We start from the raw sequence: 15989 nt of genomic DNA, 5'->3' as shown, positions 1-15989 counted from the left end.
TTCTCAGTGAGACTATTGCTCTCTAATGTGAGAGGAACCATTTAATAATTTTATATACTGCTTTGTTTATCAGGGATTCAGATCCTGTTTAGCTCCAGGCAGTTCATCTCTCAATTGTTACTGGTCAAAAATTACAGGAAGATACTTGAGCAAATTAAGGTACCATCACTGAATGTGTATGCTTAATGTGTTAGATGATTCATGAAAATCAATATGTTTTATGGATTTTATTATAAGTGCTGTGATGCCTTGTTCTGTTTGTATCCCACTTAGGGACATGTAGAATATTTTTCTGCAGAGGAACTTTGATTAACAAGGCAATAATCATTCTTCTTAAATTCTTTTGAAAAATAATTCTAAACATTTGTTTTCAGATTTCATGTGTGTTTTGTGGATTTACTTTGAGCAGTCTTTACTCTAAATAAAGTATTAAAATAAAATAAAGCAAACCAGAGAAAGATTGCTGGTTACAAATAAATGAATCTATAAATAGTAGACCATTTTTCTTTCTATCTTTGGGGAGGGGATACATTTGATCTCATTGTATTGTTTAAATCTAAGATGAGAAAGGTACCAAGGACAGCGCTAAACAGCTTTCACACTAATAGTGATAAAAGTAGCTTTCTGAAATTCTAAACCAGATAGTTTTCATATCCATCATGAAACTTTATGCATTCAATTAGATTTCATTTCATATTAATCACTTGTTAATAATAAGATATTCTGTTCACATAGCTAAAATTGTTTCCTGCATAATTTGATATGTCTCCTACTAGTTTTAACAGATGTATCAGTCCTATGGCACCTATTAGCACTGACAGTGGTAAAAGTTATCACATTTGATAATATGTCAGGAATATGTAATTAAATAGTTGGTAGAGAGCTTCTGGAAACAAAGAAATTGTCATTCCACATGAATATCGATGTTAAAATAAAAGCCCAGTGGTAACATTGAAGATCTAGTAGATTAAAGCCACCATCCTTACCTAGCACAATATTATGATTACATAAAAGAATTCTTCTGGACCCGCACAGATTCAATGGGGCATTCTTAGGAAATAAAATGGTGGATGACCAACAAAATTCAACAGATTGCAACACTAAACATCTAAGATGTATATTAAACATAGTTGTTACTGGTTTTAAAAAGCTACCTTGTAAAACTATATTATCAAATACAAAAAATAAAAAGATATTATATTAAATTCCACTGTGTTATTGTAAATATCACAAATGTATAACCAGGAAAGACATATTGCTTCATTCTCTGATTAGAAAATATTGCTTTTTCCAGAATGGATAAATTACGCATTTCTAAGAGCCAGTTCTTAATGTCTGGAATAATATCACTTTTCCAGTTTCTCAATATAATAAATTTGTTATCCTAATTAAAGAAATTTGTTTTTGATCTCATATGAAACAAATGACATGATGTGGCTTTTAAAAACCTGTGTCTACAGTATGTTAAAAAAATAGCACAGTGTTTTCTTTGCTGTCACTTTAAAATATAACCTATTGATTGTGTATGTGTCTTTTAACTAAAAGTCAGACTCCAGAAAGATCCCAGTTTTACAGTGCCCTTGTTCCTCCATTGGGCCATTAATTATCAGATAGGTTTTCTATAGCAGCATGACACTACGTTAAAGCAATGCAGAAAAACAACACCTTTGTTGAAGGAATAATAGTTGAAATTTAGGACCTGAAGAAGAATAGCTGAAATTTAGGACCTGAGAAACTGCAGGAGCACCAGTGATCAATCATAGACCATTGACAGCTCTATTGAGTGGTCTTAGAATTATTTTGCTAGGAAGCAGAGGTGGGAAGCTGGATGGCATGAGCAAATAGATTCTTTAAAAATCAGCTATCTACAGAGCTATATACTATAGTGTAGTTCCTGTATTCATTTTTCTGGTTTAGGTTTTGGACTGAAACAGCAATTGTACCATCTTTCTCCAGCTTTGTAGCATACCTGGTCATTCAAAAGTCACTGCTGGATGCTAGAAGATTTTTTTAAAAAAAAATCAATATTGACTGTTTGAAATGTGTTTGATTTTTCAAGATCACTTTCTCACTGACCAGTAAGATGATTTTTCACTCCACTGAAAACTATGCTGAAATGCAATTATTGTCATATTTCTTGTGCTAAGTAGAAAGCTCTCTACTTATAATATTCCTCCCCTCCCCCCCCCCCAAAAAACCAAGAATAAATATTTTAACATCTAGGAAGAAAAATAACCAGAAATGAAAAACAGTGTTGGTATGGTAAAACTTTTGATGAGAGTGCAGAAGGGGTAAATTTACAACTGGAAAATAAACTTGTTTTTAAACTAAGTACAGTTCTGTAAAAATGTGAGGTATGACTAATAGGAGAAAAATGAAAGAAAATAATTTTTTCAAGAATTCTATTGGAAAATAATGCATAAAGCAAACTGGATATATAGCTGAAGTGAATTTTAAAAGACAGCAAAAGGAAGGGTCAAATACATAATCTAAACAATCCATTATCAGTCTAATGCAATGTTTCTCAACCTTGGCAACTTTAAGATGTGTGGACTTCAACTTCAGCCAGCATGGGGAATTCTGGGAGTTGAAATCCACACATCTTAAAGTTGCCAAGGTTGAGAAACACTGGTCTAATCAGAAGCAAAGCGCTTTAAGTTCAACAAATTCAATCACTGATTCAGGAAAAAATAACACTAGTTCTATTAGCCTAAGCAAATACAGAGAGGAAAAGTACTTCAATAACCTAGGTCTACCAAAGTTCAAAATTCTCTTCCTGTCGTAATTACCCATGGGAACTTGAGTGCAGTAGCCTTTCTTGTTCACAGTTCAGAGCAACGGCATCCCATAGCCAATTGTCTATAACACTTAGGAGAGTAATATATAGCCATCATAGTCAGTTGCCACTGAAAGCCTTATATGGAGTGAATTTATCTCATTCTACTTTAAATCCATCCAAGTTTATTTATTTATTTATTTCTCTACAGGACTTACATGGCCACATATCTTATATGATGGTTCTAGGTGGCTCAGAACAATCCATAGAAACATAGCTAAAAACAAAAGTACCCTTCCCCCCAGGCACCAGACCAATTTTCCTCGCAGCTCAACCCCCATCAAGTTGATGATCCCTACTTCCGAGAAGTCCATAGTTTGACCTGTGAAACAGTAGTTCCTTTCCTCCAAAAATGAAATAAAAAGAGCCATCAAACCAAGAAAGCAACATGCGACTGAAGAAGAAAAACAGCCACCCACCAACAAAGTATTTCTGTCCTATATCAAAGGGGTCACAGACCGCATGGGAAAACTGATGGAAAAACACAATTTCCAAACAATCTTCAGACCCACCAGAAAAGTACAAGAAGTGCTAAAATCAGCAAAAGACAAAAGGGATTCCCTCACCGCCGCAAGAGTATACCGCATACCATGCAGTTGCGGGCAAGTATACATCGGGACCACAAAACGGAGCATCCATACCAGGATAAAAGAACACGAAAGACACTGCAGACTACAGCAACCAGAAAAATCTGCAGTAGCTGAACATGCTCTCAAGCACACTGGACACAAAATCCTATTTGAAAACACAGAGATACTGGACAACACCAACAGCCACTATACCAGGCTATACCGGGAAGCCATTGAGATTCACAAACACCAGCACAGTTTCAATAAAAAAAGGAGAGTCTAAAAATCAACAAAACCTGGCTACCAATCCTGAAAAATACAGCCTGCAAAAGGTCAACGAACTCAGCTCAACCACCAGGACATGTGAACAGTTCACACAATGAACTTGCTAATCACCCCCAGCAGCCCCTCGTTAACAATTCAATAGAAGAAAAAACCCTGCCTAATCCCCAGGAAGATACACACGTATTCTGACACCAAAACAAGCAGCCACTCAGTAACTCAACCCCCCACACACACACCCAATCCCCCTTTCCCCCCCTTCAGATCTCTATAAATACCCACAAAAGGGTCACATCACCCTGGGCACAGAGAGAACTGCTCCTGTCTGTGCTCCTGCACTCTGAAGATGCTGGTCACAGGTGCTGGCGAAACGTTAGGAAACAAAACTTCAAGAACACGGCCACACAGCCCAGAAGACCCACGCTAGCCATAGTAGTTCCTTTCATCTGTCCTGAATTTCCCCCTGCAACTGTGTTGGATGGTACTGGCTCTTCATATTATGAAAGGGGTGGGGAAATTCTCTTTCCTTCTTTTCCTACACCATGTACTGAATTGTTTAATCTTTTTAAAATGCTGTTCAATTTGGTTGTTAACTGTTCTTCAGGATAGACAGACAAATACACACACAGCAAATTAAACATCAAAGTATTATTGAACCCCTTGTAATGATGGATATGTTTGAGGGTTCCTTATTATGGCTCTGATCCAGAACCTAATATTTTCTTGCTGCTGGAGGGAATTGCCATCTAAAAAAACAGCACAACTTCGCTGTTCTCAAATTGTACTTGCCATGAATACAGTTCCAGGAAAATATATGATGCTTGTATGTGTTTCCCTCAGGAAGCATGATATAATGATGCAGACACAGTCTGGCAGCTGCCCTCTCATTAATTCCATGTCAAGAGTGAATGAGTTAAATGGTTGGATCTGAAATGGGGGGGGGGGGAGAGAAAATGAAGTAATGTCATTGGAACCCTAAACAGCAGAGCTGCAAGCTATAACTTTTTCATATATTGATGTGTTGTTTCTTGAAGAGCAAACCCCTGGATTCGAAGCACAACATCCCATTTTCTTGCTTCCTTCCCTCAATTATCTTCACCCTCCCCTCAATGTAGTCAACATTTCAATGGCCTCTATGTTGACCATTGTATACATTTAATTTATCTGGAGCAGATTTGATTTTTCATTTTTAGAGCTTCGTCTTTTTTTTTTTTTTTTGATATGTTGTCTTATACATGAGTATTGTCATTTGCAGGTTTAATCAATGGCACCTTTTGAACATCTGAATTAGAAGGAAGGGTGTGAAAAATGGTTCCCAACTCCAGTCACACTTCATGCATTAGCCTGCTGAATATTCATAGTAGATGAGCCGAATGTTACCTTCACTCAGTGCTCAAATTATTGGAGGGAAGAAGGAGATTAGGAGCTTTTAATTAACTATTTTGCAGGTTGAAATGTAGCCCAAAGAGCTTGTAAAAAGAGAAGTGGGAATCAAGGGTGCTCCAGGATCCATTTTTGAGCTTAGGATCAAGAAATGAAAAATTAAATTAATCAATTATGCTTCACCATTCACAACATCAGTTCTTTGTCTTTCTCTGTCCCTGTTATGGTACCACTTCCTAGTGCTACTAAGAAGGCCTGGTCTAGCTGGCTGGCTCCTTCTTCTATAACAATAGCAATAATTAGATGAAGTTTCATCTGCAATACCATGGTTACAAAACAGAATTCCTAGATGAATGGAAGCTTCTATTACATTTCAGAGAACCCAAGTAGAAACCTGGTGCCAGTGTATGATTTCTGGGTTGGGTGGGGGGAGGCAGGTCTTGTGCACAAAGCCCTTCCCACTTATACATGTTCATGTACCATATTGAGATGAAATGTATGTGGAGTAACCTCCCAGGTGAGATTCAAAAGTCTGATATATGTTATTGAATGTTAATTATTGGGTTTGATATTATATTGAGCCAGCAGAAATATACAATCTAAATGCACATGAGGAAGCTATCATTCAGTACCTAAGCAGATTTGGAACTTTGCAAGCAAAGCTCTGATGGCAATCAAGAGACAGTGCGAGGATTATGGCAACCTTTTCCAACAAGATGCCCTTCAGATGTGGTGAGCTACAACTCCTATCATACCTAACCTAACATACTTGGCAAGTTAATGACAACAGAAATTGTGATTCATCCTCCATGGAGGTTGCCGAGAAAGAAAACAATATATCACCAAAGACCCTGCCACTGATGCACAATCTATACAGGTTAACCCAAAATTTGCAGTTACCCACCCTGTTTTAAATAATCTCTCATTTATTATATAGCCCTATGCAGAGTGTGTTTCCCCAAATAAGGGTTTAAGGTGGTGTGCTCAAAACAGTAAAACTCAAGAGATAGTAATTTAAACAAAATTCTCTCTTTAGAATTCTGGCGACATGGTTACATTTTAAATGGCTTTCAGGCTGCTATTTCAGTATAGAAATCGAACCTTTAAGGCTTACAGGAATGCTAAATAATTAAAAGGCACCAATGCCATTTACTAATGGCTATCTGCAACAGAGTGAAGAAAGAAAGATTTGGATCCTTCCACTTAAATTAAGAGCATGTGTTTTCATTTTATTATAAACATTGTAGTTAGCATCTTTTTCAGCCTACAAGTAAATTCCATCTACAACATCCCAAATGTAATTACTCTGGGTTCACCTCCCAGGCATTTACACCTAGCAATTTAAAGCCATTCCTAGCCAAGAGCCGTCTGTAGCTGCTTGGCAGTCATAAAAGCTTCCAAGTTTTTCCCTCTGTCCTTTCCTTTTATCCAGGACAGCAGAGTCCCTTAAAATATTCTAGATGGAAGGAGAACAAATTCCTAAGAAAGAGCTGTGCTTTTTAAAAAGATAGATTGCTCACTTTAGAAAGCAAAAAGGAAATGGGGAGTGAAGAAAGGGAAAGCTGTGGGGTGGGGAGAGATTTATACCTTCCATTTCCAGCTTCTTTTCCCCAAAATTCTTCCCTCCAAGCAGATTTTTTAAAGCCCCCGTTGTTGCAAAATCACACTTAAAAAGAAAGAAACATTGTGCAAGAACTGAAATTTGGAAGAAGATTTAAATAGCTCATTTCTATGTGAAGGTTCCCCAGTATGGATGTGAGGTTCACAAAACCACTTCTAAATTAATAAAGAGGGTGCTCTTGCTACAGAATTAACATAAGTATTTTTGATGTTTCAGACTGCAACTTAACCATACAAACCTATGGATGTTTACTCAAGGCATTTCCACACCACCACTATTTTCATTCCCAAACCCTCAGAAACAATTCAAAGGCAATCTGCAATCATCTTCACTTTTGCCTTGCCTTTCATTCCCACTCCAAGAAAGCAAGCAAGCATTAACCTGGTGCTTGGCATGCTAGCTCCTCCACTGTTGAAGAGAAGAGGTGAAGTGATTAGAGTTGCCATATATGGGCTGTAAAAATCAAGGTGAGTAATAGTTGGAAGGAAAGAATTAGAGTCTTCTCTTTACTGCAGGTGTGTGGTTGTCCAGATTAATCAATTTCACCACTGCTCTTTTTGCTTAGGGTGCTGAAGTAGAGCTGTAAAGCAATCAAACTAACATTTCTCTTACAGGCCCTGAAGTTTGGAAGCCAAAAGAAGGGGTGAGAGAAGAGTTCCCTCCAAGAGGAAAATGAAGTTATGATGACTTTTTAAAAATCTGGCCTTGCAGCCACTTCAAATGCATTGTAGCTGAGTCAGATATACTGATGACATCATGGGAACATACAGGTCTACATGTGCCTGCAAATGGTGCATAAGCCTTCTGTGGAAGTGCTCTAAAAATGCATACACTCCTTAACAGTGTTTCTCAACCTTGGCAACTTTAAGATGTGTGGACTTCAACTCCCAGAATTCCCCAGCCAGCATGGCTGGCTAGGGAATTCTGGGAGTTGAAGTCCACACATCTTAAAGTTGCCAAGGTTGAGAAACACTGCTCTTTAAGATGGGTGAAGAAGCTGAGGCAGCAGGGATACATGTAGCTCTTGTAATCCCTTTTTGAAATTCCCAGGCTCCTCCTGCAGACACAATTTCTGAAAATTAGCAGCACTGATTCTCATGACTCTATAAGAATGAGCCTCATTGAACCTCTGGTTGATATGCTTACCTCTTTTCTCCTCCCATGCGCACAGTTAACGGAATCTGGATGGAAAGTTTTGCTTCTAATTGAGGCAGGTTGTGGTGAAAAGCCATATACAAATGATTGGTTTAAACTGCCAGCTTTAAACTGTGGTTAATTAAAATTGCAGTTCCCACCTCCTACATGAGGCAACACCAAAGGAAACTAGAAGAGGGAGAAACATTCGGACACAATATGTGAGCATCCATCAATAAACCAATGAGTAGAAAACATAAGTAGCTAGTCCTGTTGTTTTATATTTGCTTTAAAAAGCTGGTTTCTTGAATGATAGAAACTTCTAAATTAAAAGTGATGAAGGAAGGAGCAAATCCACATTTTCTACATTCTCAATAACTTTAGATTGCCAACTGCTTGGAAGAACAGAGGTATCTATACTGCCTTATTTGGGCATTTAACACGAATGGGGCTGGGCTTACTTATACATATGCTACCTCCCACATACAGGTAATAGGTGGAAAGACTGAAGAGGGAACCTCACACCATTTACAGTATGTAGATCCTTTCTACAATTTAGAACTTTTGAATTGGTCACTGTGATGGTATGCCATAGATATGTGTGTGTCTGCGTGTCTATGCAGCCAGATGAGTGCTCCTTTAGATTCATAGTTTTCACCTGTAAAATATATTCCATTTATTTTGTTTCTCATTTTCTTCATGTATTAGATGTGGATAACACTGCATAGTTTCTAATGCTTTTACAGTTGCTATGTGTGCTGGAGAGGGGGGATTCATCCTGGCATTCAACTACTACTCCCAAATTATATATTCCAAGGCTATCTTTGAATTAGCCAACTATTCTCTACCTAGAAGAGTCCCTCTTTCATGTAGATTGCTAACCCTTCAATCTTGGTTTTTTTTTTAATATCTCAGATTTTTTTATTTGAAGTGTGCACCATTCCTATAAATTCACATAAGGTCTTTCATCCCAGACTGAAAACCAGATTGCACCCACATGATGTAATGCACAACACTGAACAATGAGTCTGAACAATGAGTTCCAATTCACATAAAGAATGGCTCCTATAGATCAAAAATAATCACTTGCAGGTGGTAGAATACACTGTTACACATAAAAATGTGACACTTTGAAGATCAATTGTCCTAATTTTCAAATAGATTTCCACATCCATACTGGCACAGAATAATTATTTTAAAAAGAAAATACTGAATTAAGTAGCTCAAAAGAGGGCAATCTGGAGTAGATTTTTGTTCCTACATTCAAAGAGTGATTAATCTTCATATAGAAAGCCCATCTACAACTGTATAATTTATTACCTTATTTGACTGTTCTGCATTGTAAATATTAGACTCAGTTTCAGATCCAGGAAATAGCTCCAATATAATGTAATTGGAGAACACAACAATCTTATTAAAAGAAAACTAATTGAAAGGATGTGATGGTGCAAATCCCAAGGACTTTGTTTTTCCATTGCATCTGCCTATAGAGAAATTGTTGGAAGAACATGTAGGAGTGATGTGAAAAATTTAGTTCTTTGCTTTTTGTAAGGAAGTTCTAATTTAGTGCTGCTATACATTTTAAAGGCAAGGAAGGTACCTGATTTCCAAGTCTTCTTTTATTTGTGTTTTTCATAGATGCTTATAATGGAATATGCCAGGGTCTAAGAACATTAATCAAAGGAACTATAAATCTGCCGTGGAAGCCGCATTGGATCTATGTGGCTGCTCCAAAGCTTTATGAACAAAAGAAAAACCCATTCAGCTGTGAACTGGCTTACATTTTTTCAAAGAAAAGAAAGTTCTCAAATGGCTAACAGTCATTAAGACATTTATATAATTTTGTCTGGAGAAGTTCTGAAGTGCAGCCTCCTAACTGACTCTAAGCAAAAGTGAGGGGTAAGTAGTATAAGTGTATACCAAATTTCTATGGGAGGTAGCCCCCCCGCGGAAAAGAGTGGGCCAGAAGTGACGTCATGGCCACACCCCTCCCAGAATCCCTTGCGCGGGCGTAACCGGAAGTGACATCATTGTCCCTCCTCCCGGCATGCCTTGCGCACCGCCTGGAAGTGTCCCTCTTCCCGTCATGCCTCGCGCGGGCGGAACCGGAAGTGCTGCCATTTCCCTGTCCTCCTGCCATGCCTCCCGCGGTCTGCGCCGGAAGCGGCCATCCTCCCGGCATGCGCCGCGGTGTTTTCCAGGAAATGCCGGGGGGGGGGTTTAAAACAACAAACCGTTTTAGGCAAGCGGTTCAGTGTCAAAAACAACAAAAGCACGCGTGTTTGCAAACGGGGAAGCCCCTCAAGTGCACCAAGCCCCAAAGCTCCGCCACCCAGCTGTCTCTCCCGTGCAATAAAGTCAGCCAGCAGCCACCCGCCCCGAGCCCCAAAGCCAGTCTCTCGCCGCCCGCCACCCCGCCGACTCTCCCGCGCAATAAAGGCTATCGCCCACCATCCCGGGGCCCCGAGCCTTTCCCCTCCCCCCCACCGGGGTTTTCCGAAGGCAGGAGGGGACCGCCGGGGCGGGGGGGCATGTCCGGGGATGTTCCAGACACGCCCAGGGCAGAGTCGCGCCGAGGCCAATGGGGAGCCGCAGGCGGGACATGTGTGGCGGAAGGCGGGGCTGTGAGGGAATTTGGAGCCGGGTACGTCTGTCTCGAAAACAGAACGCCGTGTTTTTAAGATGGCAAGTACGCCGGATTCCTCGTTCACCGGGACCACAGAGCCCCCGAAAAGAAAACCCTGTCCCAGGAAACTAGCCATCAGACCGGGGCCGTATGAAAGCGGCCAGGACAAGCCGGCCGTGGTGTGTCGTTGCACACAATGCAGGACTGCACAGGGTAAGCAACCATCGAGCTTTTGAATAATCAATGGCTATGGTTCACAGGGAGGGTAGTTTTATGTTCTTTTTTCCTTTTGTCACAGAAACGAGAGGGCCTGACGGTGTTGTGCCTGTTCTGAAAGTCTGCATCCTAAAATTTTTACACGGAGGGTTAGCGGTCAGTCACCAAGAAGGCAGCGAGACAGAGATCATCCAAAAAGTGTGCACCTTCCTAACCGGATCTGAGGGGCTTTGGAACCTTATTAACATGTCCATCAGGTTGGACAAACTACTTTTCGCACAGCAAGCCGTGGATCAGCTTGAGGATTTTAGAGAATGTGTCGAGGGCGCCAATTCACTGCCGGAAATGGACAAAATTATAATCAATCTCTCCAGTAAACTAGGCGCCCTGTATTTTTCACGAGACACCCTAGTCAACCTTTGGTCTTTGATAAAAAGTATTGAGATGGCCTCTGATCCGCAGTCAGTCATGGCAAGAATCGAGGCCGAGTTACCGGAACCCCTGAAAAAAATCGTCGGGGGGGACGCGATGGGGTTTAATTACAAGAAAATGTTTAATGATAATAATAATTTTAAAAAAGGAAAAATACCTACATCTTGTGCCTGGTTATTTATTCAAAAACCTCCTAGGACGGGGGCGGGGTTAGGGAACATGTAGAGACGAGCGCATGCGCGGGGGCGGGAGTGTCCAGGCATGTTCAGACAAAACCCGCAGCAGCCGGGTTAGGTATATGGACTCTGACTTTTGCACGGTTTATATTTGGACACATCTGACAAGCCCGAGAGAGAGGAACATGACTACAGAAGATTCTAAAGGGGCCTCCGGCAGTGCGTGGGCTATGTCAAGGCTGTTGCCGGAAGATTGCACCAAACTCTGTTGCCGGGGTTTTGACAAAGAAGACTTTTTATTCAGACCCATTTTATTTGGTTGCCGTAACACTTGTTGCCATCTTAACGGCGAAGCACCGAGCGAAGAAGAAGAAGAAGAAGAAGAAGAAGAAGAAGAAGAAGAAGAAGAAGAAGAAGAAGAAGAAGAAGAAGAAGAAGAAGAAGGCGATACTTAGTAGGCAACCTGCGAAATGGTGAGCGATACATCTACACCCCTCAAAACGAATGTAGACGGTAAGTAAATAGGCATATATTTTTCACAGCGTAAACAACGGGCGGGCCGCATATCGCTTTCTAACAGGGCACCGTGTATTTTTGCAGTACCTGACCTAGAGCCGGCTAATGGGCAAAGATGTGGAAGAAAGCCCTTGGCAGAACTCGACATCAGCCCGCCGTCTTGCGACTCATCTGACTCGGACAGCGACATTCCCTTCCCCGTTTATGACGTGGTATTTACTGGTGGTAGCTGGAGTAGCTCGGAGTTTACGGACGAATCAGATGGGGACGTCGGTTTACCTGCTGAAGAGGCTGCTGGTGATACTGATGATGATGATGTGGGTTATTTCTCCAATGACACAGATGATCAATAAAAAAGTTGTAATAAAAGACAAAAGCGTCATTATTCGGGGTTAGAACCAGTCAGCATGTGGTATGAAAAGGTTCTAAGGGACATTTATTACACGCCGGGGAGGACGGGCAGTTATGGGGGGGTGAACGCGCTTTTTCAGGAGGGGAGAAAACATGATAAGGACCTGAGCTTGAAGGAGGTCAAGATGTGGCTCTCGGGGCAAGAGACTTACACGCTACATAAACCGGCAAGAATTAATTTTCGTAGAAATAAAACAGTGGTGTCGGGCACAGATCAACAGTGGCAGGCGGATCTCATAGACGTCTCCAAATTTTATAAGGAAAACGATGGAAAAAAGTTTGTTTTAACAGTTATAGACGTATTGTCTAAATATGCCTGGGCATGCCCGTTGGATGACAAGACGGGGAGAGAGGTTGCTGCGGCCTTCCAGAGAATCTTCAAAACAGGCCGAGCGCCCCGGAAAATACAGATGGATGCCGGTAAAGAGTTCTTAAATAGGCCGTTGAAGAAACTTTTAGAGCGTTACGGTATTCAACATTTTGTAACCCATAGCGACACTAAAGCGGCCGTTATAGAGAGGTTCAACCGCACCCTAAAGAACAAACTCTGGCGGTATTTTACGGCTAGAAACACCCGCCGGTACGTGGACATTTTGCCAGCCGTTCTTCGGGGGTACAACGGTACTTACCACCATAGCATATGGACCGCTCCTAACGCTGTAGACTTGTCAAACGAGAGGGATGTATGGTTAAGACTGTATGGACACATGTTAAAAAATAAAAGAAAGGAAAAACGTCTCAAGGTCGGGGACCACGTTCAGGTATCCAGAGTGAAAGGGAAATTTGAAAAAGGCTATCAGCAAACCTATACAGATGAAATATTCATCATCACCGAACTATGTTCGAGGAGAGAGAACGGTGTATAGATTAAAAGATTACGCCGACGAGCCTGTCAAGGGGTCTTTTTACCCTGAGGAGCTCCAGAAGGTACCAGATGACCAACAGTGCGTATACAGAATTGAGAAAGTGATCAGAAAAAGAGGGCAGGGAAAACACCGAGAGATTCTTGTCAAATAGTTGGGGTGGCCAGAGAAATTCAACAGTTGGGTTAGGGAGAGCGAAGCACGCCATCTTTGACATGGCCGGCTTTTACATCACCTTGCCCAGCAATGCGTCGGCTGCGACTTTTCCCAAAAACAAAAGCTGTAATTTTACTATTCAATTAGCAAGGGCGCTGGATCTTCCAGGACTGTGGGAAGTCGGTCTAGTAGAGATACAGTACCTGCACAGCTGGGACACATTAACTTCAGATGTATATTTTGAAATCCGTGCCGGGGAAAGGAGGTGGCATTTTCGCTTGGGAGCCGGCTACTACGCCAGCATCGAGCAGCTGGTAGAGATAATGAACAAGCAGATGACGGCCATCGAGGATGGTCCTGAGACGACCCTGCAGTATGACCCTGTGGTTCAAAAAATTAATCTTACCGGAGACGGGACGCATGCCGTTCTAGCCGGTGACCAACTTGCACATATATTAGGTTTGTTCCCGGGTTTCCACGCCAAAAAATTCCCCTTTGCCGCAGATGTGACCGGAGGATTCAACACGTTATATATTTATACAGACATTGTGGAACCTCAGGTAGTTGGTGACTTTTATGTTCCGTTACTGCGCTGTGTGCCTGTGAGGGGGCAAGACAAAGAATTCATAACGGTAACCTATGATAACCCCCATTATGTCCCGGTCTGCAAACATTTCATCCCTAACATCATGGTCGAAATCAAAACAGATCAGAACGAATACGTCCGTTTTAACCACGGGAAGGTCATCGTCAAGCTTCATTTCAGACCGCAGAAAAGCGAAGGATAGTTGTGATCAAGGAGTACGGGAGACCTCAAGACTACATAGCCTACTATCGGGATCAAGCGGGTAGCGGTCTTACGGGCTTCCGCGGAACCCCCGTCATGTATGGGACAGGTTTAGGAGGATTGTTTTGGGGTCTTTTTCGAAAAGCCATGCCTCTTCTAAAGAAAGGGTTAGAAATCGTCAAGCCGCATGTGAAAACCGCAGCCAAGAACATTGTCAAAGACGTGGCTGGTCAGATTGTATCCCGCGTTATAGGGAGAGGCCAAGAGGGTTCGGGACTGCCTACCCCCTTTAAAAAGAGAAGAGTTGTGAAAAAACGCGCTCATACAAAGAGGAAGCGGGCACAGAAGAGGAAGCGCTGTGACAGCCGAGATATATTCTAATACAAAATGTCTTTTATCCACGAGGCTTCACAGGAGTGTGTGAAGTCGGAACTGGATCTTTTTCAACTGCCACCTACACAAACCAGTGTTGAAAACAGCATGTATGTTGAGATACCTCCTTTATATGCGCTAACGCCCAACGCCCCCCTGGAATTTTTTGTCACGGGACACGGCGATCATTACACGGATTTAAACAACACATTGCTGCAGGTGACTTGCAAGATTGTAAATGCGAACGGCACAGACATCGCCGACGACGCACGGGTAGCCCTGGTCAACTATCCTATAGCATCGCTGTTTAACCAACTGGATGTGACCCTGGGAGATCATCTCATTACGCAGAGCCATCACTGCTATCCTTATAGGGCCATGATCGAACTGATTCTGAATTACGGTGCTGATACTCTAGGAACCCAATTTACAGCCGGGGGGTTTTACAAAGACGTGTCAAGCCGCATGGAGAACACTTTACTGTCACAGGCCAGCAATGCTGGGTTCATGGCGAGAGCGAGACATACAGCCGGAAGCCGTAAATGGGACCTAATCGGACCGTTGTATAGCGATCTTTTTTTTCAAGACAAGCTGTTAATTAACGGTGTTGATGTGAAAATCAAACTCGCAAGAAGCAGAAATGAATTTTGTCTAATGAGGGACGGCAACGAGAATTACAAAGTGCAGCTGGTGTCGGCCTCTCTTTTTGTGAAATGTGTAAAAATATCAGCCGGAGTGCGTTTGGGCCACGCAGAAGCTTTGCTGACCAGCAATACCAAGTACCCCATTGATCGAGTGGGGATGAAGGTTTACAGCATTCCGGCAGGCAGCCTTGTGTGTAATCAGGAAAACCTTTTTCTGGGCCAGCTACCTAAACAACTAGTGATTGGTTTTGTGGACAACGCGTCTTTCAGTGGCGAATATGACAGTAACCCGTTCAATTTTAAGAACTTCAGTGTCAATTTTTGTGCCCTGTATTGCGACAGCGAACAGATCCCCGCTAAGCCTCTTCAGCCTGATTATGAACACGACCTTTATGTGAGAGAGTACATGCAGATGGTGCAGATGACCGGTAAGGGTATGAAAGACAGACTTCTCTTGATCAACCGGGGAGAATTTAAGACAGGGTATAACTTGTATTGTTTTGATCTTTGCCTCGATGACGGGTGTGCTGAGCACTATTCTTTGATCAGAAACGGCAACCTCAGAGCGGAAATTAGATTCGCACAGCCCCTGGCCCACACCATCAACATGATACTCTACGCCATCTTTGAAAACGTTATTGAAATAAGCCACACCAGGAACGTGCTTTTTGATTATATGTGAGAATGGACACCCTACAGATCCTACGTCTCTTCTCTGGTAACCCTGATTTTTTAGGGGTTTACCCCTGCGATCTGCTACCCAAGACGCCGATCTCCAAAAGACCTTTCGGATTAATCGTAAACACCCACCCTCAGAGTTTACCCGGAGAACACTGGTTAGCCCTCTACTTCCCGGCTCCCGGACACGGGGAATTTTTTTATTCTTACGGAAGACCTCCAGGCAGCCCGGACTTTCCCAGAGCCATAGCAAGGTTCTTAGAGCGGCAGTCTAAGACACACACGTT

The 15989-nt window shown here is 42.0% G+C and overlaps 1 protein-coding gene across 1 annotated transcript; it reads left to right on the top strand.

The window, feature by feature from the left end:
* The first annotated feature begins 14395 nt into the window (after positions 1-14395).
* LOC148214900 (uncharacterized protein F54H12.2-like) lies at positions 14396-15706 on the top strand. The gene has a single exon (XM_088146729.1). The coding sequence runs from the start codon at positions 14396-14398 to the stop codon at positions 15704-15706; it is 1311 nt and encodes a 436-aa protein (XP_088002855.1).
* Positions 15707-15989: the final 283 nt, after the last annotated feature.

This window comes from Python bivittatus, unplaced genomic scaffold (assembly GCF_059951505.1).
Source record: "Python bivittatus isolate LINGU-HERP-01145 unplaced genomic scaffold, Pbiv_v1 ctg000480_np1212, whole genome shotgun sequence".
Taxonomy (NCBI): Eukaryota; Metazoa; Chordata; class Lepidosauria; order Squamata; family Pythonidae; genus Python; species Python bivittatus.
Note: the sequence above shows the minus strand (reverse complement) of the source record. Positions and strands in the feature narration are given on the sequence as shown.

Coding starts and splice junctions, on each gene's coding strand:
- LOC148214900 (XM_088146729.1), top strand. CDS start 14,396: ATGTCTTTTATCCACGAGGCTTCACAGGAGTGTGTGAAGTCGGAACTG.